This window comes from Melanotaenia boesemani, chromosome 12 (assembly GCF_017639745.1).
Source record: "Melanotaenia boesemani isolate fMelBoe1 chromosome 12, fMelBoe1.pri, whole genome shotgun sequence".
Taxonomy (NCBI): domain Eukaryota; kingdom Metazoa; phylum Chordata; class Actinopteri; order Atheriniformes; family Melanotaeniidae; genus Melanotaenia; species Melanotaenia boesemani.
This window is the reverse complement of record NC_055693.1, coordinates 13,241,565-13,267,973: the sequence shown is the minus strand read 5'-3', so window position 1 is coordinate 13,267,973 and position 26,409 is coordinate 13,241,565. Positions and strand designations below refer to the sequence as shown.

The 26,409-nt window shown below is 37.8% G+C and overlaps 1 protein-coding gene across 2 annotated transcripts; it reads left to right on the top strand.

Moving 5' to 3' along the window:
- arhgef7a (Rho guanine nucleotide exchange factor (GEF) 7a) lies at nt 1–26,409 on the top strand. 2 transcript variants are annotated; one of them, XM_042001781.1, is made up of 23 exons: nt 1–166; nt 277–520; nt 4,601–4,684; nt 9,497–9,581; nt 9,705–9,838; nt 9,991–10,192; nt 11,209–11,297; nt 11,766–11,860; nt 11,997–12,092; nt 12,339–12,461; nt 13,162–13,300; nt 13,379–13,438; nt 13,551–13,697; nt 15,520–15,606; nt 15,710–15,788; nt 15,872–16,011; nt 17,036–17,257; nt 17,359–17,452; nt 20,498–20,587; nt 21,023–21,202; nt 24,275–24,374; nt 24,839–24,893; nt 25,527–26,409. In XM_042001781.1, exons 2-23 carry the CDS (start codon nt 356–358, stop codon nt 25,647–25,649), a joined length of 2,589 nt encoding a protein of 862 aa, XP_041857715.1. In that variant the 5' UTR covers nt 1–166; nt 277–355; the 3' UTR covers nt 25,650–26,409. The 2 variants fall into 2 exon arrangements, with proteins under 2 accessions (XP_041857715.1, XP_041857714.1); XM_042001780.1 differs by lacking the exon at nt 21,023–21,202 and having other exon boundaries at nt 4–166.

Below are 26,409 nucleotides of genomic sequence, written 5' to 3'. Positions count from 1 at the left end.
TGGCGGCGGCGATGCGCATGCATGCAGTCCACTGCCTCAACGCATCATAGCGAACCGCATTTGACAGCTATCCAGGTTAGACCGAGGGGAAACGGATCGCTCAAGGGAGGAAACCAGACTTGCTGAATTTCCAACAGCCAGTCGTCATCGCCCGCATCCAGCCGAGGTAGAGTAGCTCCTCATCCTCTCTCTATCTCACCTCCTGCATCCTTTTTTTTTTTTTTTTTTTTTTTTTTTGGGAGGGGGGATTAATGATGTTTCTCATCTAACGCACAGATGACAGCGTAACCAGGGCGGCGAGCTGTTAAAGATACAAAAACACCGCCTCTTTGTTGAGTATCTGCTGTGACTGGACATGAATTCGGCGGAACAGACGGTTACATGGTTGATTACGCTCGGGGTGCTGGAATCGCCGAAGAAGACCATCTCAGATCCTGAAGCTTTTCTGCAGAGCTCCCTGAAAGATGGGGTGGTCTTGTGTAGACTGCTGGAGCGGCTCAGCCCGGGGTCCACGGAGAAAGTAAGAGCAAAACACCCCCACCTCCTCTGCTTTACCAACCGCCCGCCCAGTCGGCGTGTCTGTGTGCTGTCCACATCCGTGACACCGACGCGGTTTGTTGTCTGGCCTCTCTTTTTGCCCACTGATCCATGAGGCAATTTCTTTTGTAGGTCACGGCAGCCCTTGTTATTGTCTGCCATAACAAGCACTAGGGTTGCACATACGTTGCTCATGTCAGCGTGTAAAAACAGAAAGGCCGTTCTATCGATATGTGTATTGATCTGACCTAAACAAGACAACATATAACGAAAACTGCTCAATCAAATCTCATGAGATGCTGGATCCAATTATGCTTTTATGCTCTACAATGAAGGCCTCGATTAATACACTTAAAGTGGCTAAACAGTCAGAATTGTAATCGTTTTGGTTAAAAGGCCCATTTAATCTATAGCTTGCATAGGAGTGCGTTTGGTTACACCTACAGTGATCAGTCAGGGACGAAGGGCTACATGAACACAGACCATCTATAAGAGTGGGCCGCCATTGACTGCAAAGGCGCACAGAGATGGACCCTTATTTAAAGAAACAGTGCAGTGTTTGTGTCTGTCAGTGTGCAGATCTGCCAATTTAGACAGCTACCTGAAGGAGGCAATGTTTCCAGAGAGATGTTCTGCCACCCGAACTGCCTACTTAAATGCCAAACAGGTTGTCCCACTTTCTCCTTTTAGCTGTTTCTGCGACATTGTTCTGATGTGTTTCATTTGTTTGGTACACACGGAGAGCCATTGCTTACAGTTTACTTAAACTGAGCTATTGCATTTTCAAACTGCATTGCAAATAGTTATTGGATCCTTCAAACTGAAAAATTATGGTGGGTAGGCTATTTAGCAAAATAATTAAAGGGGGGCATAACAAAAACAAAAAACAAGGTTTCAGAAAACATGATAATACAATGGAATTCCTAAAATATGTTAATATAAATCAAGATTATGTATTTGTTGTACCATTGAATGCCTAGTAATCACATTTTTATTATACTGGCCCTTCAATTGGGCTTATAAAGACTTCTAATGAACATATTAGTAAGCATTTTATTTATAACCCCAGGTTTTCAGCTTAGCAGGAAGACATGCAAGGCTCTGCTGTGCATGTCAGTTCATTTTTATCTTATCTAAAGAATTTCCTGTAGTTGTCAGAGACACACAGTTTTGGTTGTACTGGGCAGTATTAATGATTGAAATGCTTAGGCTGAAAGCTATGAATAATACTAAAAGTAAAACAGGGTGGATAGTGAGGAAAATATCTATAAGAAAATTAAATGGATGAAAATTGTGTGAGGGAATGTACAAAATGTAATAGTATATGATGAAAAATATTAAGGAAGTTTTGGAAGATAAAAGACTTAATGCATTTAAAGATAAACTTGGAATCTAGGTACACTATATTTTGAAGAATTTTTTTTCTATGTGGCAGCAGACCTGCAAAAAAATTTATATAATTTCAATAAAGTGCTAGAAAAGCCAAGTATGTCTGTCTGCAACTTGATGTTGGACCAATCAAATCCACCCAAATCCAACTCCACCCACCAGTTTCAACAGGTTAAAGCTAATATTAGTGGGCATGATTTGGCGTTAGTTAACAGCTAGTTGAAGGCTTTTAAAGTAACATAATTTATGACTTTGATGGGCAAAGTTGGATGGTCTAATTCCACGTGCCAGCAGGTTGCATCAAGCAGCCACTCAGTGTCTATTAATTTGATATGATTTGTCCTCTAGAAAGCACTGTTGACTCAACAAAGTCTCATGGAAGTTTATGAAACTGTCTCAGAAATTAATCTATTGATTTGTGTTGTGGGACTTGTCTTTTTATTAGAAAAAAATCATGTATATGACACAAAAATAGCTGCATACATTTTCACAGTACTTTTTAAAAGGCAAAAATATTCACAGTTTGAGGCTGAAAGGGTTTGGCAGTGGAGTTACAGACTTTTTGTGACACAAAGATTTTGTGACCCATCTACACTTAGTATTATTTGAATCTTCATATTTATTTTTGTTTTTTAGCAGTAATTATACAGTTTGTGGTTACGTTGAGGCATTAAAGTAAACACTGCTGGGTTAGGGTTAGGTAAATATGATTATTTAACTTGAAATATATCTCCTAAAATGTATACTACATATTAAAATCTCCTTCTTCTGGATTCATGGGTAATGAGAACTCCCTCCCCCTGTTTGCAAAATGGGGGATAAAAGAATAACATGCTGCAGACATAATCTTCAGCTAAAAAGCTGCACTGGGTGTCCTGAAATAAATATACTGTTTTAGCTCATGAGCACAGATTATGACATTTTTGTGACTATTTGTTTTTTGAATATTTATCATGTTTTAAATTGAAGGAGAAAAAAATATATTACTTAGGTCTGAATATGAAACATACTTGGCATACAACACTACTGTAAAATAGCTTGAAATTTGGCACACTGATGAGATATAGTTCATTTGATTTTAGTTCACAAGATTCATGTGTGCATCTCCAGCAATTTAGTGACATCAGTGGGTCAAAGTTTGAGCTGTTGACCTCATGCCTGGCATTCAAAATTCAGTGCCAACAGATTCCTGTGATCAAGTTCAAAGCAACTTATGTGATATTTGACCACTGAAGCTAAAGTGAAAAGCAAAAGTCGTGCTGCCTGATAACCATTAAAGGGGTATTGTGTATAAGTCAGGGACATCTGTTGGTATAGATGTGGATTGCAACCAGCTGAAACTCTTCATCTCAGAAATGCAAAATGCCTTCTTTAGAGGCAGTGATGCAACTAAAACTACTTACAACCCAAAATGAAATCTAATGAATATGCTAGTATGGCCACTGGACTTTGAAAATAATTTGTCCCTGCTATAACGTACCTGATTCAAATTAAATGGATCCAGCAGCTTATCAAGTTCTGCTCAGTGACTCATTCATTTGAATCATGCCTACTGACAAAAGGAAACATCTAAAACTTGCATAACAGACTCTCAAGGTCCATACTTGCCTAGCCCTGGGCTATACTTACATGTATGAGGATTCCATGCAGAGAAAGTTAGAAGCAGCAGTGCCTTCAGTGTTTTTTCAAAGTCCAAACTATTGCAGTGTACTTCCATATTTATATGAATAACTTTGCAACACTCCCACGTATGTATCTGGGACAGGGATGGTAATCCCATTAAATGGCTGAGTTACTACCATAGCTTGATTCAAGCGCGGATGTAACTGTGCAAAGTATTTGGTTTGACTGTTCTGGGTGTCACTGCAGATCATCACAATCTGTAGATATAAAGGCATAGTTTAGGGAAACAAAAACAAAAACATTTCTATTCTGTTTTGATTCTACAATACTGAAAAAATAGTTCTGAATATTATATTGCACATTGGAACTTACAATAGATATCAGAGTTCATATTTCTTCTGTTCTGGCACACCCAAAACAGAAGACGAGTATGGAGTTGACACATCTAATAGAATTTTGAAAAGAAAAGAAAAGAAGAACATGAAAGAACATTTTTTTAAAAGTGACTCAGTAACTTTCTCATAATGGTACTAAACTTGAACTCAGTGTATATATAAACTGTGTAGACCAGATAGGGTCTAAACATCATGTGGACCATCAGACATGGCCCACATCTGCTTTTTAAACTTAAATGACAGTTTTTTTTTCTCCTTGCAGCCATATTATTCCATGTTTCCCAATTATATTAAAATTCAACAACAAAAAAATTTCTATGTTGGATTATGTGAAATTATGTGACTATTTACCTACAACTATCAGTAAAAAAAAGGCGTATTTTAAGAAAGATGTAGAGCACCAAAACATCAGTGGTGATCCCTATTCGTCAACGTCATTTCCCCCGACCCAATGCAGCCTCTTCCCCTTCACTGCTGCGGGGTTTGTGTTCAGCCTCCCGGAGAGTCAGGCCCAATGCACACTCAGTCTGGAGACTGCGTGTCGAAGACGATACACTTTAAAACTGACAAATTCACAAAGAAGCAAAGTGTAAAAAGCAAGGCACCCGCAGCGTGAGCAGGAAGTTTAGCTCTAATCAGCGTTTTCGTCTTTTCAGATTTACCAAGAACCGAAAAACGACGGCGAGTGCCTGAGCAACATAAAGGAGTTTCTCAAGGGCTGCACATCGTTCCGCGTCGAGGTAGGTATTATTTTCAGATTTAGGCACTATGTTTTGTGTTTTGTTGGGCATTTCTGCAAACCGAAACACAACGGGGAGCTGTTTAAGACGTGGAGTTTGCATGTTTGAGAGGATACAGCAGACAATGCGTTCATGGACGGAGCCCCTGGCAGAGGGAGGAGGAGTGAATTAGCAGCCGAGAACAATCACCCATCGCTCGGCTAAGAGGGAGCGTTCAGTGACCGTACAGTTAGCGGTACATACAACATATTGTCACTCTCAGGGGATAGGAATTGGTAAAAGATAAGAACAGTTACAGTGAAGCTTATTCACGTTTTCCAGTTACATTCATAAGCGTTTGGTTAATGTTTATGCTTTGTAATTAATGCAAAGCTTTGTCTGCAGTGTCTTTATTGTCACCAACACCTCACACCAGTCATTGTACATTCTTTTCCTTCTTTTTAAGCTGAAGCTGTGAACAATAAAGAGCCATGGTTATGTAAGTCCTGTTCTAACACAGTTACAACAATCATATTATTATAAAGTGTAAAGTCTAAACATGCCCATAGATTTAAGATCTCACCCCTGCAGGTCTGTAGAGAAATATTCTGGTGTTTTGGAAATCTGGCTTATGAGAATACCAATACAATCTTAAGCAAGTTAAGGACAAAGTGTTGTTTATGACTGTGTATTGGCCAGTACATAGAGAGGTCATTGAACTGCCCCAGTTTGACAATGCAGCCCAGTGTTCCTCAGCATTGCTTCTCGCTGCAGAGTCTCCGGCCACTAAACAAGAAGAGGTGGAGCTGGGGCAACACAGAGAGCTGTCATACTGAGTTTGTGAAACATGCTATTTAGCAGTTAGACAACTGAAATGCACGAGACGCAAAAGAAATGAGGCGTTATTTTATTGGAAAAGACCCGAGTTTGTTTCGGCTTGCTTCACAGTGTTGATAATCTGCAGTTCTTTTAGTATCCCCTTCTTTATTTCATGCCTTTGCATAAGTGGAAGTATTTAATGTTTTTTCTTTTTTTTTCCCAAGCAAGAATCTGATCAAATATATGTGGCTTTGGTTTTTTATGTATTTTGAGTGAGCTGGATGGAGCAGGATTACAGTAATTTGAGGCACAGCAGTCCACTGCTCACCATCTGTAGAGCAAAGATGATCTTCTCCAGAGCCTAGAGCACCGCTGGCTCTGACCCAAGTTAACTGTGGCAGCAGATTAGAGTGCCGGCCACTCACACGTAAAAAACAGAGAGTGAAGCTGTGCTTTTGCAGTTGTGATTAACCTCTTTTTTAGGAGTCGAGATGCATGTTTCCATGTGTAGTCTGAATACTTTAATAGATTTCATATTCTTAGGTCTAATTTAGAGGCTTTGTTCAGTTTAAACACTCAGGTAGGCGTCTGACACTTCAGCAGCTGCTGCTTCTGACTCTTAACCTCTAACGCTTTTGACCACAGGAAGTGATCTTTAGTGTTACCAAGACCCTTCTGGTCCATATGGTCAAGTAATCCTACCCACACATCTACCTTGAGAATAATTACAGATACATCTTTGGATGGTTATGAGAGAAGTTGAACTTGGTGTTGGCATCTGTCAAATTGAATGACATCAACTGTACAATCAGTTGACAAAAATAAGAACATTTCAAGTTGTAAATTTTATGCACCTACAAATGTCTTCAAACACAGTCGACATACAGTAATGTAACACATTGGCAGGTCTTGTCAACATTCTCAAAGATACTTGAACCAGAAAATATTGACCTCTTTTGCCTGATTGAGTCAGCCCTTTTTGGCTTTAGCAGTCTTGCTTTCTCACAAATTGAAGAGCTTTTTGTTTTGAACTGTCAAAATAGTTCTAGTTTTAATAAACCTATCATTGCCGTGTAATTATTATTTTACAGCTAATTTGGTAACCATTCAGCTACGCTTTAAAATCTTCCTTTGGCCTGATATTGAGGAAACTAAAAGCCAAAATACACTAAATTGATAATGCCAGTTTTGGCTTGTAATACATCATCTGCAGTGTCTGACATCATTATTGGTTTTTTGCATCAGTTTTTCAGTGAGAGATCGTTTTGATTGCCTTTTCAACATAGCTGGAGAATCCATGGGTTTGTTGTCTTGGTTCAGTTTGTCCTTATTTATTTTTTATATCAATCTTTATTCATAACCAATCAAGTGTCAACAACGCTACTTTCACATCAAGTTCTCACACATACTTCTTTGGTGAGGGAATGATATGATATTGAGTAAACTCTGCTTTGTTTATGTTACTTTTATACTGTATTTAATTGTCTCAGTTTTCCAGTTTCCCTTATTAAATATGGTGAACAGATTATCACAACCTTCTGTGCTGAACAGTAATGTCTTCTTATGGAAGTGTAGATGGACTAGTGGACAGTTGAATGCAGTCTTTGTTTGCCCAGATGGAGTGAGTTCTTAATGTTTGTTAATTTCAAATTCTCCCAAGCCCTTCTTATCTATAAAACAGTTTTTTTTTTTTTATTTGGCTTTATGCTCATTTAGCTGATATTGCATTTTTATATTTTTTATTACCTCCCACTAAAAGTGTACTAGATAAAAGTGAAAACATATTTTATGTTTAGTTGAAGTCACTGACTGAAGTGGCTAAATTTAGTGTATTAAATGTGTTGCAGGCAGCCATCATCACCAGAACGAGACCCATCAGTTTGCTATTCTGATAAATCGTTTGATTTGAAAATAGCTTTTCTTGGTCTGTGGGTTTCACTTCTTGCTTGTCTTTGGGACTTTAAGTCTTGGACCGGAAACACATTATCAGCTGATCAGGTGACTAACTTGTCCAGTGATGAATATTCCAGTGTTCACTAATACAGAAAACACATTGAATGTCTTGACTTAATGTTTAGAACCACAGTCTTAAAATTTGACCATTTTTCTTATAGCAAAGATAAATTAGACATAATACAATAAAAGAACAATATGAGATATAAGCTGTCAAACAAGCTTTTTTTCTTTTAAACTTAATTTAGACAAACTAAAAAACAAACTCATATATGGGGCCATGTACATTTAACCTTAATATACACGGAGTGTTATGCTGTAATATGTTGTGCAGGTATGTACACATTTCTTCAGTGACATGTGGGAGCAGTTTGTTGCACCGCCGTAGCTTGTTGAGTCACAGGGGTGTTGCTGTGTTGTTCCAGCCTGATCTGAAGGATCGCTGCTTGACTGCGATGCTGAGGCATAGCAAACAAGTCGAAGCTTGTCATGTTAGTCATGCTCATTACTCTACGCGTGAATATGCATGTAATATGCATCATACATTATGTATCACTGTAAACGCATTAAAGTGAGGAAAAGTAGTGATTTTACGGATATCAAGGAGGAAGAAGAGTTAAAGGGGGTCTATTATCCTTATTTCTAGCTTTTCTAATGTTCTGGCTCTGATTGAAAGCTTATAGGGACTACCTAAACATATGCTAATATTATCATTAGTAATGTGTTATGTTAAGTATGAATAATTGGCATTGTAATGTCACATATAAGAACAGAAAATAAGGAAAATCATTGCAGGCCATCTTTGAATAAAAATACTAAAAAGGAGTTCAAGTTTAAATCTAGGCTACTTCTACTTGAATGCACAGAAAGAGCAGCAAGTCTACTTTTGGACCACAGACATAACACTTACACACTTATACTTTGTTTGCCACACACATTCTCTAACACAGTCATTCACATGCTCCCCTAAGGACAGCTCTACAGTCACAGTGCAATCACTTAGTGCAACCGAAGCGAAAGTTACTCATCAAGATACACTCACTGCTATTCTTACTTACTGAGAAGCCAGCGGCATGAGTTTTATATCACCCAGATCCTAATGTTTGAGCTTGATTCTCTTGTTCTGTTAGCATCAGATATATCAGTTCTGTTTAAGAATTAGTTGTTTTTTTTCTGGGGGTGTTTATATTTTATATTTTTCCTTTTAAATATGGATGTCTGTTTTCTCTCTGCAGCTCACACATATCTTTTCTAAGAGATTTCTAGATCTCAATTAGATAATCTGATTAAATAAAGGTTATGTAACAAAATTTTACTAAAGCAGTTGAACAATGCTGGAGGTTTTATCAAAACAGTTCAAATTTTAGAGTTTTGTTCATCAAATGGCTCTAAAAGCAGCCTATAAGCTGTAAACATCATGGATCTGACTGTAATCAATGCAGCACTCATGAGTTAACAGTTTTTGTTACGCTGTTGCAGACACATGCTTGTACCAAGCAAAAGGTCAAACATAGCAATACTGAAACAGGATTGTTTACAGATCGGTGATATCTGCAGTGTAATGTGTTTGAGACTGATCCATTTACAAAACTGTCTCTATGTGCATCATTTTAAGTACAGCAGAAAAATGCATCTTAAAAATCAAGCTTGCAGTATTGTTCATCAGTGTAACCTGTGCATGTATTTACACGTATTGACTGATTCTTTCTTCTTCTTATTATTGTCTTAATTTTGGATTCACAAAACCAGACTTATGCCTTTGAATTAACAACTAAATTTACTTCCAATACCACTTAGAAATATAATTATATATGTGAGACTTTGGCTATGAAAAGTATGGAAGCCTGTGAGTTGCATTTGTTTGTAGCTGCTTTAGATTAATGTGTCTGCAGAGCTTGTGTGTTTAATCACTCCTCCTGTGAAAGGTGGTGAGAGTTATCGATTCCCTGCTCAGTGCTGGCACTGGATCAACTGATGCAACAGTCCTGCTGCACTTAAGCTTTAAAAAAGGAAATTCGTTTACCTTTCTGCCCCCCATGTTCTGTCCTCTGTCACCCACAGCCGTTCGAGGCCAGTGACCTGCTCCTGGGCCTGAACTTCTCAAAGGTGCTCAGCAGTCTGGTTGCTCTCAATAAGGTGACTGCAGGTGAGTCAAAACAGCTGAAAAATGTGTGAATTTATGAGCATGTAGGATGTTTTTAATAAAAGAAAGGCAAGTAGTTGTGAATGTGTGCAATTGGGTTATTTATACTCTGCCATTTTTGTGTAGATATCGGCGTGGGTAGTGATTCAGTGTGTGCCCGGCACTCTTCCGCCCACCGCATCAAGTCTTTTGAATCGCTGTCCTCTCAGGCTTCACTGGGGCGATCCTCTAAGCTGCTCCAGAATCAGTTTCGCAGTCTTGTAAGGCCCTTGCTCAAAACAGAAAATGTCTTAAATGAAATTTATCATTTTTACACCATCAACTCCTTGAGACTCATATGATGTGTATGAGGAAAAAATTTTTTATTGGGTTTTGTTTGTATTTGCTTCTCCATCCTTTCCCTCTTCATCAGGACATGTCAGAAAACAGCGGACAGCAAACGCTGGTGAAGGCGCGTTTCAACTTCCAGCAGACCAATGAAGATGAGCTCACTTTTGCCAAGGGTGATATCATCGGTGTGACTCGTCAGGAGGAGGGCGGCTGGTGGGAAGGGACACTCAATGGCAAGACCGGGTGGTTTCCTAGCAACTATGTGCGTGAGGTCAAAGGCTCTGGTAAGTCCACCCAAGCACAGGATGTTAATATGGATAACAGAACTCTTCTGATTAGGGATTACAGGGAAGATGCAGATCAGCAACTTAATATGATCTGGATGTCCTGTTATGAAGATAATTATCTAATAACATTTTACAGGAAGCTCCTATGCAGACGCTTCATGCTTTTTTTCAAATGTTAACTGTGTGGTAGTGATCCATTATATTCTGTAGACATTTCTCCTACCCACAGAGTTGAAACATCTTTATCCAACTTTTGTTTCTATCACTCCATTTGGCTGTGTGAGAGTAACAGTGCTACATCCGTTGCTGGAGGGCTGCTGTGATGTGCTGTTTTTTAAAGCTTGTACAACAGGTTGAGAAGACATGTGGCTTTGGAGTTACCAAAGATGTGCTTTTTTATTACAAAACAAACATTTATTGTAGTTGTTTCTCAGAAACTTGTTCAAATGTGCTTCTGTGGTAACCCAGATGATGCCAAGAATGACAAATATAGTTGCTTTCACACAGGTACATTGCATGGTATAGTACAAAAGCACTGCTTTATAACGTTGTCGTTTGGTGAAACTGTCACTTTGAAACAGTTGTGTCCTGGTAGTAGTAACCAAGACAGGCAGTACATGAAAAGATCAGCTTCTTCAGAGCTCCTAATGCAATTTGAAAGATTTATCAGTGCCTGAGAGAAAACGACTAGTCAGACCCTGAAGGACTGCAGAGTCAATCACTACAACTTCTACAGTTGCCATGGTTACTAACATGCATGTGCATTTAGTTTTGTTGTGTTTTTTTTCCCAAAATTTCCACCTCAAAGGTATTCATAGTGGCAATGGCTGGAGTTTTTTCCAGTTTTATGGAAGAAACCTGTGTTTGACAGCACACTTATCATGACATATGATTGATGGACTGAATCAGACCTTTGCTGTCCAAAAGTTCCTTTTGCCCAGTTTAATATGATTCTGCCAACTTCAGGTTACATGATGTACCAAAATTAATTAGTTTCCTTTTTTTGGCAACAGACAAACAAGTGTCCCCCAAGTCTGGCACCCTCAAGAGCCCACCTAAAGGATTTGACACTTCTGCAATTAGCAAGACATACTATAACTTGGTAAGGAATCAATCCAGTAGTTTATTTTAATGTTTTTTCGCATTGATTTACTTCTTTAATTTGCCGTCTCTTTTGCATCCATTCACATCTTGCTGACAATTAAGGATACTGTCTGTTTTTGTTAAGGCTTTCACAAAGCATTTTTTATAATTGTCCCTGCTTTTTCATTTGTAAATCATCTCCCCTGAGAGAGCTCCCAGTTATCTGAAATGTGATCATCTCTGCACTATGGAATACATCTGCTGCACAGAAATTACATTCTGTTATATACAGAGCAAACTATGCATCCTATGTGCTTAGTAACATTAAAGTAGTTGAAAACCTATAAACAAGAGTTTTGCTGTTTTCTGATACGATTTTTGAGAGCAAAACCAGTTGATGATGTGGCTTAGTTTGTTTTACAAGATCCAACTCTAATCGTTTTAAGGAAGACCACAATAAAGTTAGAATTTTCTTTTTTTTTTTTAGGTGTTACAGAACATTTTAGAAACTGAGACAGAATATTCCAAGGACCTTCAGGTCCTCCTGACAAACTACCTGCGACCTCTTCAGAACATTGACAGGTATGATTTCACATTATGCTAGAACCCATTTATTTTTGTGTGATTGTTGTATAATAAATTATATGTCACATTTTTATCCAGAGCCTTATTGTATTAGACGCCATTTATATCTCTACTGTTTTGACTGATCAAACAGACTAACCAGCTCAGATGTGGCTCTTATTCTGGGGAACCTTGAAGAGATCAGCACTTTCCAACAGATGCTGGTCCAATCGTTGGAGGAGTGCACCAAGTAAGTCCCTCCCAGCACACATACACTCCCCACTGCAGGATCACTGTTTCATAATAAGGAGAGTGACATCTGGTGTTTCTTTTGATGTACTACACAGATGTTTGATTATTAATTTGAGATTTTGAAAGCTTACAAATCACTGTACATGGACTTATTCACCATTTGTTTCTTCAATTCTTTTTCTAAATGTAAAATATTCACACAGACATATTTTGTTCAGCTGTTACATTTTTGTGCTTTCCTTAGGCTTCCAGAAAGCCAGCAAAGGGTGGGTGGCTTTTTCCTCAACCTCATGCCACAGATGAAGGCTCTCAATGTCGGTTACTGTTCCAACCATCCTTCTGCAGTTAATGTGCTCACCCAACACAGGTATGTTTCCATGAGCTGTATTTAATGTCATTTTACAGTTTGAGACCCGATTTCATAAGGGAACAGCCAGTAAGCGAAAGAAAATGTAGGTTTTCATGTTACACTGATTCTTCATGTCGATTAGAAATTCATCAGGCAAATAGGGCTTCTTGTATTGTCAGTGTTCATCTTGGTTAAAGTTTAAACTACCTGCTGTTTGGTAATTGTGGCATATATTGTCATAGCCTCTGTGGAGAAGAAGCATGCAGTGAAATACCTTTGCTGGAGTAAATTACAGTGAGGACTGTTAGCAGGGTAATAAGACCTCATCCAAATGTGAAATACAGACATCAATAAATATGATAACCATGCATAACAATTTCATTATAGTAAGTCAAACCTAAGCTTTCCAAATGGAAATGGACCTAGTCATGATTTGCATAATCTTTCAAAAATTCAAGACTGTCCAATATATATATATATTAAGTTTAACAAAACCCTTTGTCAGAATTATTTGGGTATATTTAGTCTCTTGGGGGTTTTTCCCTTAAGGCTTAAAGTTCTTTGTGTGGAGGGATAGGTCAGCATTTTCAGATTGACTTCTTACAATCTTCACTTTTGACAGCTGATCAACACTCCTAAACCTGCAAAAATAACTGGTCATCAAGGTTGGATGGTGAGTAAAGAGTTAATTTCATCTTTCTGTCTCTTTCTCTTTCAGTGAAGTATTGGGGGATTTCATGGAAGGGCGTGGTGCAGTCAGTCCTGGAATCCTCACCCTGACCACAGGCCTCAGTAAACCTTTTATGAGATTGGACAAATACCCCACCTTACTCAAAGAACTGGAAAGGCACATGGAGGTGTGTGCTTCGCCATAAAATTCTGCTGACATATTGTGTTAATCTGTGTTAAAAAAAAGTATACCTCTGTCCTTTTAGGAGGGTCACCCCGACCGGCCAGACATTCAGAAGTGCATGGCATCGTTCAAAAATTTGTCTGTAAGCTCAACATACTTTGTCTTTTCTCAGACCTCCCATGAAAGAAGACTTTTTTGTCATGAATAGAAACGAAAGCATACCTTGACGCAGTTGTTGGTTCCTGTCATGTTAGGCACAGTGCCAGGAGGTGCGGAAACGAAAGGAGCTGGAGCTGCAGATTCTTACTGAGACCATCCGGCTGTGGGAAGGAGATGACATCAAAACCCTGGGTTCTGTGAGCTACATGAGCCAGGTCTTGGTTCAGAGTCCTTTGCCAGAGGTACCCATAACCAACACCTTCCACCTCCAAACTTGTCAAGATTCAAAATGATAATCTGACAGATTGAAACTCAAGGTAGTCTTACAAATATGGACTCTAAAACTCATGAAAGTCACAAACACTGATGAAGCCTGCAACGAAGAATAAGGAGAACCCTCTTCGTAGTTTGTTTCTGTTGTTTGGGATGTTTGTAGGTCAATGTTTACTAATACCCATCCAATTAATGTTGGCTATAGGGACATACTGAAGGAAACGAAAAAACGGACTGTGTTAAAAAAGCAGAATAATGCAAAAGTAATAACTCTGTTTATACAACATTTAAATTGTGCTCTCTCTGCAATCCTCTCTTCATTGCACGTTTAACTACTAGATGTCATCTGCCATATTCCTGTTTCCACTATTGCACCCAACTTGGCAAAACACAAAAAAACAAGTATACTGGACAAAAGTATGTGTTAAAATTTCTCTATAAGAAAAAGCTGTTTTCTGGTTAGATGATGTAATGAAAAGTCCCACCAAAACAGACTGCATGCTAATTTGAAAAATACGTACCATTATTATACTCTCAGTGATGGGAAGAGGTAATTAGTTATGTTAGGTAAGTTTATTTAATAAAGAGCAATGCACATTAATTGATGTAAGCACTTTAGCTCATCGTGTAAATGTGCCAATGCAAATTAGCCAAACTGGCTAATTTGTATTAGCAGTCTCTGGCATGTTGATGGCTACAAAAGCATAAAACAAACAGAAGCATGACCATAAGCCTCAGCTTGTATGGTGCTTTCTTATACCTGCAGTACAGTATCGTGCCATCCATTTTTATTTATTTATTTATTTTTATTTTTCTTTGTTTAGTTTTTATGGAGTTTTAGCCCTGAGACACACACTGGAACAGAATAATAATAATAATAATAATACATTTTATTTAAAAGCGCCTTTCAAAACACCCAAGGACACTGTACAAAGGAACATTAAAATAGAATAGCTGTAATGCAGCCACTGGAGCTGTTTAATGCTACTGAAGGAAATTCCACAAACACACCACAATGTGTTTCAGAAGGACAAAAAAATATGTACATTGTATTTTTGTTTGTTTGTTTTGTTTTTAACATAAACTGCAACAAGCTAAACAGACCAGGTGGAATGTCAAACGCAGGACCTTATGTAGCTGTCTAATTGTATTCATTAAAAAAAAAAAAAAAAGCAGGAAAAAACTTAAAAAAATAGTTGCAAAGCTTAAACCTATGAATATTTTTTGTTTACTCACATTTTTGTTTTTAGTTCTTTTTGGTTTTATATTTTTATATAATAACTTCTAGTACAAACAGTACTTTTAATATGCAAACTATTAAATTATTTTTACTACATTTTATGGTGATATGGGCAAGTGTAATCTGCTATTCTGCATACCCACAGTTTTAGCTGTGCATCTAAATACATTTATAAGTATGTGGCCCAACACGTTATATAACACCTTACATTATTTTTTATTATGAAAGCACCAAAAGTACACATCATGAAATAAAATTGTATGAGTGTTGGGAGAGATGCAAGCAGCCTCTCTGGCTCTCATGAATTTATGTAAGTTTTGAACAATTCAGTGATTATGACTGGTACAGTACTTGCTAATGCAAAAAAAGACCCTTGTTTTAAAATTCATTCTGGTATGTGGTTATATGTCTGACAATAAAACATTGTGTCTTCAGTTAGTCGGAGCAATATTTGCTTTGCAGAGTAATATGCAGCCTGATTTATGATTAATTTTTCTCTTGTATTTACGCTCTACATTTCACTTTCTTTTTAACTGCTCCCTATTTTAAAGGAGAAGAATGAGCGCTACCTCATGCTTTTCCCTCATGTGCTCCTCGTGTTGTCTGCTAGCCCCAGGATGAGTGGCTTCATATTCCAGGTCAGTAATTTCTTCCATTTTCTTTTTTCAGATCAAACTGCTTTGAAGTTATTTTTCTAAATCTAAGATTAAATTTATTTGTGTCCAATCTTTTTTTCTGCAGGGAAAACTGCCCTTAGCTGGCATGATAGTGACCAAACTAGAAGACTGCGAAGCCCATAAAAACGCTTTTGAGCTCAATGGTAAAGCCACATCACATGAGCAAAATGTTGATTTAATTCATTTACAGACAATGCAGTAAAGAATACTGTCCCTACCTCCGCAGGCACAATGTTTGACCGTCTCCAGGTGATATGCTCGAACCAGCAGGACCTGCAGGACTGGGTGGAACACCTGACGAGACAAATCAAGCACACTGCAGCCATAGCACCCAGCCACAAACCACTCACTGTTCCCTGTCACACGGTCAGGAGCTTATGATTACATGCAGACTATTTTCTTTCTGTTTACTTTACAGTCAGCACTGTGAATATGTATGTAGATTTTTTGACTGACTCTGGGCCCTTAAATCAGTTGAAGTTGTCATGCAGCCCCAAATGAAGTGGCTTATTTATCCTTTTAAAATGACCACTTAATTGCATTTATATGACAACAGATGGATAAAAATCAACCTCATTAGTAGAATGTATTACATTTTAATTTAATAGTGAGCAATGTTGACCATTTATTTACATCAAGCAAACTTTGCATGCTGTCAGTTGTATTGTGGCAAGAAGTAGCTAATTATAGCTTTCAACACTTTCAGTAAAAATCTAGTTTTGACTAATTAAAAATTGGGACTATCAGAGAGGATTTCTGTCTGTGGAATTTGGGTACGCTTACATAGAGGTATGTTCCAGTCCCTGGGGGAAGTTGTACATCATTCCTCCCTCTGCTGATGGAGAATTAATGTATGCGAGTGTGATGCCAATTTGAAGAGATTTTTATAGCCGTTACCAGCACTCTGCCAGTTTAAATGCAGCTCATGCTCATGCAAACCTAAATTATATTGTACATTTGACATTGTATTTATTTCTGTTGCCTTCCTGCCTCACTTTTTACTTGTGGTCACGACAAGGCAGCAGTGCATAGGTCATGTTGAAAGAATAATATGCACTTTTTTTCTGAAATAATAATTAATCTTTGAAACATTGATATTACACAAAGAATATCCGAATGACTTTTTATCTTTGCAGGTTAAAATAGAAGCAAAGTCATACACCATCACATTTCCAGCCAGTGGTATCCGGCTCCCAGTTATTTCAACATGGTCTGCTAGTTTTCCACATTTGGTTCTCAGATAAATGAGCAGTTGCTTAGTTTTAGTATCAAAAATCCGTGAGCTGGACAGTTTGTTTCAGAAACAGTAAACTTAAAAAAAAAAAAAAACACTAAAACAAAGAAAAAACTAAATCTTGTGTAATAAATAGATGTTATTTTGTTTCTTCAGCTTCCATCTCACCCCTTCACACCATCAAGGCACGCTGAAGGAAGGGCGATGACAGTAGCTCCTACCTACCACACCCTGCCTCACCCGTCTTCCCATGGGACATCCCACAGCACTATGATGTGGGGCCCACTGGAACCACCCAACACCCCCAAACCCTGGAGCCTAAGCTGCTTGCGACCTGCACCACCATTGCGTCCTTCTGCTGCCCTCTGCTACAAAGAGGTGAAGGACAGTGTTTTTGCACATCTTGAAAGTCTTTGTGTGTTTTGTTATGTCACATTTTTTTACACAATTCTCTCCCTTTTTTTTCTCCCCATTTGCAGGATCTTAGTAAAAGTCCTAAGAGTGTGAAGAAGCTCCTTCCTAAGCGTAAACCTGAGAGGAAACAGTCTGAAGAGGAATTTGCCTTGAGGAAGAGTATGTCCAAAATCTTTCCTTGTTTATTTTATCACATTGAAAGCATACTGTGACATTGCTGAAAATATTTTTATTTTAGTTTCTTCTTTTTAGTGGTGCCAAGTTTCCTATCTCTTAACCGGTGATCAAAAAGTTTGATACTGTGATGTAGATTGGATGTTATATCTGACTCACTGTACCCTGGGAGGAGCACATGGATGAAGCTTGAGAGCGAAAAAAGTTGCCAAGTACCAGCAATTTACAGAGGATGCAGGAAGCAGAGCTGGGTCAGATCTGCTTCCTGCACTACAAAGCCCATCAAGGTTGGGCTTTGTAGGGGGTTGTTTCTAGACTCCTGACCAAGTTAGGAGTCCTAGGCTTGGCTAAGAGGACCATCAAATCAATTACAGATGCTGCAGAAAGAGCTACTAGGTGGCTCAGGCTCTTTGCCTAAAAGAGAGAGTATATTTTAACAGATCCGAAATACCGAATGACCTCTGGCTAGATCACTGATGATGCATCCTAGTGCTTCCATAGGGAGCATTCGCAATGACTGTGGAAGTTTGAGGTCCATCTGCTAATCACAGTTGTTGCTTGCGATGGGCCACAATGTGACTGATAGGATATATTGCAAGCATGGCCTGAACACTGATAGCAGTGTGTTACTGTACCAAGTGGTTATTTTTAAATGTGAGAGGGGTCTAATTTAAGGTATTTATTTTTTATAAACGCAATCTTTTTTATCCATATGCACAAAAAGCGCAACTGTTCTTAAAATATTGTGTTGCTGTATAAATAAAAAGAAATACAGGGATTTGCAAATCATTGTAACCCTATATTTTATTTATCAGTATAAATACAACAAATCTGGGAAATGTAGTGATGGCAAGATTGAAACGGTGTTCCAGTCCGTACTGAAACTTTAGTGTAACGTTTGATGCTAAACATTGTTCCGTGATCCGAATCAAGACGCAAATGTCACATGACTGTTTCATATCACGTTCCATTACGTCACCAGTCGTTCTGAAACTTCATGGTTGTTTTACCCTGCTCTAGACGTAAAATTCAGTGAAACAGAGTTGAATGTAAAACGATCTTTTTGCCTTGTGCTCAAAATGGAACAATGTTTACTACATTTTCACAAAGTAAAAATTCTGTAATTCATTAATTAATTATTGTTTGTGCCTTTGCTGGATTGGCAGATGATTAATCACCTGATGTGCGTAACACGGTTAAAAGCTTTCCTAATGACTGTTTATTTGCAAAGTCTTGCCTCAGTTATCTGAATGTATTGTTCAGAGCGTTTTTGAGAAAGTTTGAATTGTCTGGAAATGGAAGGAAGCGGAAAGCGTCCCAGGTCAGCTGTCTGGGATCACTTGAACTTGTTGACACTTTTTTTCTTTTATAAACTTTTTCGCAAACGTTGCTCCAGTCGCTCTCCGCCTGCTGCACAGCTCTCTCCTCCCCCTACCTCTCCTGTCGCTCCTTGAATCATGATGTCGGTGATCAGCTGATCGGCTTTTCTGTCCCAGCGTCTGTTGTAGTTTGTTTATCGTTCAGCTCCTGTTGAGGAGGAGGAAACTAGCAAGATGTTGATGTAAAACTTTAGCCCGTTACAATTAGCCTTTTGTTTGCATTTATTGTCTATTATTTCCCTTATTAACTGAGGTTTACTGGTGACAGCTGTAAAATCTGCTGGTCATAATAGAGCCAGATGGATCAGGTTCAGATATCCACCGAGCGTCAAGATTAAACAAGAGTATGTCTTTTTCTAAATTATTGGTGCTGTGCAGATGTTGGAATAGGCAGGTTTATTTTTTAGGAGCCATGGATGTGGTGAAGGGAAATTATGAACAGGTTTGGAAATCCAAATCAGAGCAGGACCTTCTCTAACCAGGTGGTTGACAGGTGATAGGATTTACTGTATAACAGGGACAGGTACAGAAAAGTTTTGATGAGAGGGCCAGGCAGGGACACTAACCAGGAAAAGGATGGCACAAATGAGAATTTTTTAAGGCCTAGATTTTACTAAATAATTATCTGCTTATTAAAACTTAAAGGGTCAGCAAATGTGAAATGTGGAAAAACATTCTATATTTGTCAGTGCTGAAGGAATAAACCATATCCAACTCACTGGTGAAAATAACATATCCTTACCTACAAAAATCACTATAAACCAACACAAGAAGTTACAGACGAAACGACCCAAGACACATGAAAACATTTCAGTTTCTTAAGATCAATGTTTTGAAATCACTTTTTATGACCACCAGATGTCACTGTGTTCCAAATGTTCCACAAGATCGATTCTTTTTCCGGAACAATTGTTCCAAACGATTTAATCTCCCAAATGTTCCATTTCTGCCATCACTAGGGAAATGTTATTGATATTGAAGAGCATATATTCACTTTCAATTTAAGGACTGGAGCATGTTTACTTCTGTAAACTTGATAAGCATTTGGTAAGGAGACTAGTTACTGTAGTTTTCGATTGTCATGATGAGTGGGATGCGAGGACCCAATTGCAGGACAAAGAGGCAGAAGTGTGCAGGAAAACATACTTACACGGATGAAGCAGGAAACACAACAGATGATCTGACAAAGGAATCTTGAAACCAAGGGTTATAAATACACTGAGGAACTAACAGGGAGCAGGTGAAGCAAATGAGCAAATCAAACCAGGTGTACTAATGGACAGGAAGCTGAAAGCAAAACAGAATGCTTCAAGGGGAAAACTACAAAAGAAAACAGGAGGGACAGAACTCAAAATGACAAGCCTAAAAAGCCCAAACCAAAACCCACAGATCATGACATTGATATTTTGATTTCCACAGAAAAATGGGGCGTCCTTTAATTAAATTGTGCCTGAGGTTTGCAGTCATTCACTTTTGATTTTTGGCCTTACATACTTTAAGATTTTTATCTGGATTCTCTGAATACTTTCATGAAACACTGGATATTATTATTATTCAGTTTCTTACATTTTTGCTGAGAAATATTATTCTGAACTTATTGGTGTCAACATTGTTAAGGAGCGTGAATGAAACTGATTGTTGTTTGTCTCAGGTACAGCTGCTCTGGAAGAAGATGCCCAGATCCTGAAAGTCATTGAGGCATACTGCACCAGCGCCAAAACCAGGCAGACTCTTAACTCTAGTAAGAAAAAGCTGAATCTTACTTGTACATGTAAATGCTTAAAAAAAAGAGAGGCTCGTACTGTCGCTTGCTGTGATTGTAGTGACTTTACCTGTATTCTATACTCAGTGCCTTTCTTTAACACTGTATTCTGAACTGATCCATCTAACAGTATCTTCTCCTTCTGTCTCTCCTCCATTTCTTACTTTGACATTTTATCTGGTTTACCTTGAGTTCCTTTTTCATATTCATTGTTTTCCCTATACTCTACTGTATTTTTTTTTATCCACCCTCCCATCCTGCATCTGTCATTGATTTTATGATTTACCATTTGTTGCGTGTTGCGTATGTTACCTCCTTTCTCCCTCCCGTTACCGTCTCATCTTCTCCTTCGACCACCACATCTCCTCCCTCTACATTTGCTACATCACTGTCAACTTGGCGTGCTCCAACCAGCCTGGCAGGGCACTGACCTGATGCACAACCACGTGCTTGCTGACGTGGACCAGTCCTGCGTGGATTCAACAGGCCGCCGTAGCAGCGTGTCTCGGCCAGAACTGAGCTCTGACCTCTCGGAGGACTCTGACTATGACTCCATCTGGACCACTCACAGTTACAGGATGGGGTCAGTGCCGCGCAAGAGCTGCATCTCACACCAGAACTAAAGAACGTGCAGCTCTGCCAGGCTGTATGCTAATGTAACGTATAGTGCGCTTACCTCTTTTACCTTCAATGTATTAAAGAAATAGACTTTTTTTAATTTATCTATTTATTTTCTATCATATTGTTATTTTTTTGTTAACTTATTTGTTTAATTTATTTATCAACGGTTTGAAAATGTTTTAAGCATTTCCCTGTTGCCTTCGCAACTTTCCCTTTTATGTGCCTCCTCTCTTTCTGTAGTTGTCATGCAGTAAGTGTTAGGTAATTACCATTAATTTATCTTGAATGTGACCACTCCCCTTATTTGACCATAAATATGGTAGAGTGGAAGGTGTGGGAATTTTGGTATGGGAGTATAGGGGAAGGGAAGATGGGGACTAAGCTTTTCCTGTCTGATATTCAGATGTAATTCAGGAAGGACAGCATTTAATTTACCATGTACTAGTTCTCTCAGTATGTGTTCTTAGAGTATGCATGCTCAAACATAGCACAGATGCTACACAAGCAGGCACACACAGGTTCAGGCACATAGACTCCTTATATCGTAGAAAATATAGCAGGATGTAAATATAAATTTGCAACATTTCATGTCATTGTTATTTCATGATTTGAAGTTTTACTCATTTTTTAAAGCCCAAACCAGAATAAAATGTTAGATATCGAGACAGCTGTTGATGAACATTCTTGCTGTAGTATGTTAAATTTAGCTTGTTCTTTGCCATAGCTGCATCAGAAAAAAGAGATAATTTCATACATTTTATTCTCTAAAGTTTACCAACTGAATAAAAACCAGTGAACTAAAAATATTCATATTTACAATATGTTTGTCCAAATTTATAAAAAAGTTTAATATTTTTACAGTTATCTGTACTGGCTCTTAAACACCCAAATATTTTGATTTTATTGTCTCTCTAAATGTACCTCAACTCTATTCTGCTGCATCAGCTCAGAAGCAGAAATCAAAGTAAATGCAAACACACTATTTCTAATCCTTTAGATCATCAACTCTAATAATTTCCTGTGTTGTGTTATCTTCTTAATACCTACTCATGAACATCAAGTGTCACAGGATTTATTTTATACTACATTTTAAATCTCACTATAATGACCCTTAGAACTTAATCTAAATATTTCCCAGCCCTGAACTACAAATTCAATGCCTTTATTTAATAGATGTATCTCCTACTGAAGTAGTTTATTTTAAAAATATATTTGCAAATAATGCTCTCTTAACTTCTGCTGCATCTCAAGATTGAGACCACTGATATATTTTCAAGGAATATGACTCTGTACCAAAACACACAACCTGTAGATACTGTAGTCAGATTCTGTAGCAGCACGCTTGTCGTTACAATCCCATCTCATCTTTCTTTAATCTCATGACATTTTCTATTAAGGTCAAAGAAAAAAACAAAGGAATATAATAGTTTAGGTGGGGGGCGTTCATATTTTCAGCTTCCGTATGAATGAATGGAAGAAAATGTTTGAGAAAAAAAAAAAGGTTTAAATAAACAAATGCTGTAGCTTCACCATTTGGCTTTAGCTACTGGCTGGCTACCAAAACCTGCTGAGGCATCTACATTGCTTCTAGACTCCAGAAAACGTTGCATCTCCAGCGTAAACAAACAAGCATCTGACTCCTGCTATGCTGCAAGAAAGTAAATAAACCTGAAAATTTGAACCAGGTAGCCTAATATCGCCTGCAAACATCCCTCATGTCACAACAAACTAGCGCTCTATGCTAATGCCTGGTGAGCCACACTTGCCTTTGCTGGCTTGTGAGGCTTCCCATTCTGTCTTGCATTGATAACTATTTTTATGAAGAAGTATTTTTCCAGTATTGGTATGAAAAGTACAGGTTGACACCCTCTTACAATGAGCAATGCGAGTGACACATGGAATATATGGGTCCATATTACAGTTTTAAATGTTTGTGAAATGATTTCTTTAATGTATTTATAATTTTTTCATACTGTTTTTTTTATTTCTGTATGTCAATGTTTACAAGATGATCACTTTCTCTTTTTTTCTTACAATCTCTTGGTCTGTATCAAAGTTTACACTTAAATTATAAAATGAAATGTTTGAATTATTTTGCACAAACATGTAAGGGGCCAGTGGGAGGGGGGGTTGGAATCTGTTAAATTATGTATTTTTTGTTGTCTACCTGGAGTGTGTATGATGTAATCCTAAAGGTAGATTTAAGTATTCAGTGTTACTGTAAAGTGAATACTCATTCATAGTGTAAATGCCTCACCTTCAGTGTTTTAACAGCACTGAAGGTATAAGATAAATAAATGAAAAATAAAGAAATGAGACATCAGTAACACAGGAATATTTCTAAGTGAACGACCAGTTCAACCTAAGAATGCTGTCAGTGTGGACTTGAAATATAAAGAGCACATAGTCTCCCTTTCTGTAAATACTAGTTATCTTGGAGGCAGGAAAAAAATCCATTCTTCTATAAGTATTTGATCTAAGAATATCACTGTCCTGATATCATGTGCTATACTTTGTGACAGGTGTATTCTGTGGTTTAAGAAGTCAAACTGTGGGACAGGCAGGGTGAAGAGACTTGCTATCTTTAACCAACCCGTGTGTGCTCAAATGTTGCATTCAATTCACACATGTGACCATGTCTTATCTGCAGCCTTCAGTGTATTTATTATACACTGCTGAAATGTTGAAGTCCCAAACGCTGTATCATGAGTTTTGAATAAATCTGTCATTTAATAGACACTGGCCTTGTTGTGGTTTCCTTTTCTTTTTTTCTTTTCAAATCGGATTGTATTGAAAGTCAAGTTCTTGTTAATTCAGATTGACAGTGTGTTTTTATCTTTCATTTCCTCTAACTATCCTCTGTCTCTTGCTTCAGATCTGGTCTGTGCATGACTAACAGACTATAACCAACATGCTTGCTGCTTTTGGATGTTATCTGTGATTTTAGTAAAGTTTAGACTGTTAAATAAACTGTAATAAAAATGGCACACTTACTGTGCTTTGAGTAAAGTACCAGGGGTTCAGTGTTCTTCTGTTTTGACCCAGGACCTCGAAGGGAGACAGGGCTGCATGTGATCATCCCTGGTGAAGAAAAAGTTCTCTTAGAGGATCCCAGTCGAAATGGACAAAGTGCACTGGAAGAAAAGTAAGACAGCATGCGGCAGCCATTTCTGATTTTTTTTCTTTGATTAGATATGTCTTATTTACTCCAATTTAATTTGTCTAATATTTGCTAAGTTATGAGTTGTGGATTAGTATTCTAGCATGTTTCACCTCTGAACAGAAGTTTGTATTGTGGACACACCTTTTTTAAATGGTAGGCTACTTATGTCACATCCGGATAGCTCGACAGGCTTTTATTTTGGCAAACAATGTCGGGTGGCGTGATTTTAGGTGGTTTTTTTTTAGGTGTTTTTTCCCACTTGCAACTACTTTTGTCCACTTTTGTTTGCTTTTGCTGATTTCAGTTTATTTTAGCTTTGGTCTGTTTTTGAAAATAAACCATTTATATTTTTCTAAACCTTTTTGTTCGATGTGCGTATAAAACACTCCTACCAATGCCACTAATTTTGGTTAATTTAAATGTAAATATATCTCTTCTTCCTAAAGGAGCTTGGTGGATGTGGTCTATGCCCTTCGGGATGAAGTTCAAGAGCTGAAACAGGTAAATGTGTGCAGAGGTTTTTTGATAAGTGGTCATGATCATGTTATTACTATTTTTAATAAATCAAGTTGAAATTAGCTGCTTGGATTTGAAGATTTATTGCTTGACTTTAATGCATGCATTGTATTAACAAAGTAGATCTATAATTATCGGCTTTGTTAAGTGGGTTAGACATCTACATTATTTCTACTGATAATATCAGTTTAGGCTGAGATATGATAACTAAATGTTGTTGTTTTTTTTATTTTGTTTGTTTATTTTACCTCCGCCAAGATGGAGGTCATATATTTGGTGGCGTTGGTTTGTCTGTCTGTTAACAATATAAGTCAAAAACCTATGAACGGATTTTGATTAAATTTTCAGTAAATGTCAGAAATGGAATAAGGAACAAGTGATTACATTTTGGGGGTGATCTGGGTCACCACCTGGATCCAGTAATTTTTTAAAAGAATTCTTTTCTAAGAGGAGATCGGGATAATTTTCCCATTAGCGCATCTAAATCAAAAGTAATGCACACAATCACTGCCAAACATTTTTTTTACAATGGCTTGGCGAAGGTCTGTGCTCTCTGAGTGCTTCTAGTTTATATCTGTTTTACAACAACTTAAATTACATGATCATCTATCACCACAGGACAATAAGAAGATGAAGAGGTCACTGGAGGAGGAGCAGAGAGCAAGGAAAGACTTGGAGAAAGTTGTGAGGAGGGTGTTAAAGAGCATAAATGACCCAACGTGGGATGAGACAAACCTGTGAGACTCATCTTCACAACCATGTGCAGCACTGAGAGAGAAAAAAACAAGAGCATACAATATGTCGTATTACACATCTTTACATGCATGCACTCACATAAGTTAAGGGTGATTGTGTGATTCAGAGAGAGTGCATCTGTAAGCTGTTATTCGTGTGCTTATTTGAGATGGATGTGTATGAGTGCTCTGAGTGTTATTGCAGCCATTCTGCTTAAAGGCTTCAATGTAATGCTGAAAAGATTTGACCGTCTATTAAACAGTAACATTCCTTGGGCACCAAGCAAAAGTTGAACCCATCAACAGCTGTGTTCAGGAAGAAAAATGCTGGAAAATAACAGGAGATACATGCACTCCTTTTGTTTACAAACAGGACCACTGTCCAGTGGTACAAAAATGGTACTTTAATGGTGTTAATGGTCTTAATTTGAACCATGGCATTTCATTAACCTCTCTTATGTTATTTAATTTTTTAATGCAATGACTTTTGCAGGGAACTTTCATGGCCTGAGGGCTAAGTCTGATGTTTTTCTTTGTTTTGTTTTTTTTAAGCTTGTAGTGAACTTTGTGTCAGGAAACTAATCTTTTATGTCCTTTTATTTCCTTTAGTTTCCTTCTTGGTGTCTTTATTCTTTGACCAATTTATAATTTGACATTCGTTCTGGGCAACCTAAGTGAATTGTATAGATTTTGAACTTGTACTGTATAATGTAAATACTGCTAAAAATGAGCCTTTTCCTTTGGGAGAAATAAATGAGTTCATTGAA

Coding starts and splice junctions, on each gene's coding strand:
- arhgef7a (XM_042001781.1), top strand. CDS start 356: ATGAATTCGGCGGAACAGACGGTTACATGGTTGATTACGCTCGGGGTG. Junction 4,685..9,496: donor GCACATCGTTCCGCGTCGAG/GTAGGTATTATT, acceptor TGTCACCCACAG/CCGTTCGAGGCCAGTGACCT. Junction 13,301..13,378: donor AACTGGAAAGGCACATGGAG/GTGTGTGCTTCG, acceptor CTGTCCTTTTAG/GAGGGTCACCCCGACCGGCC.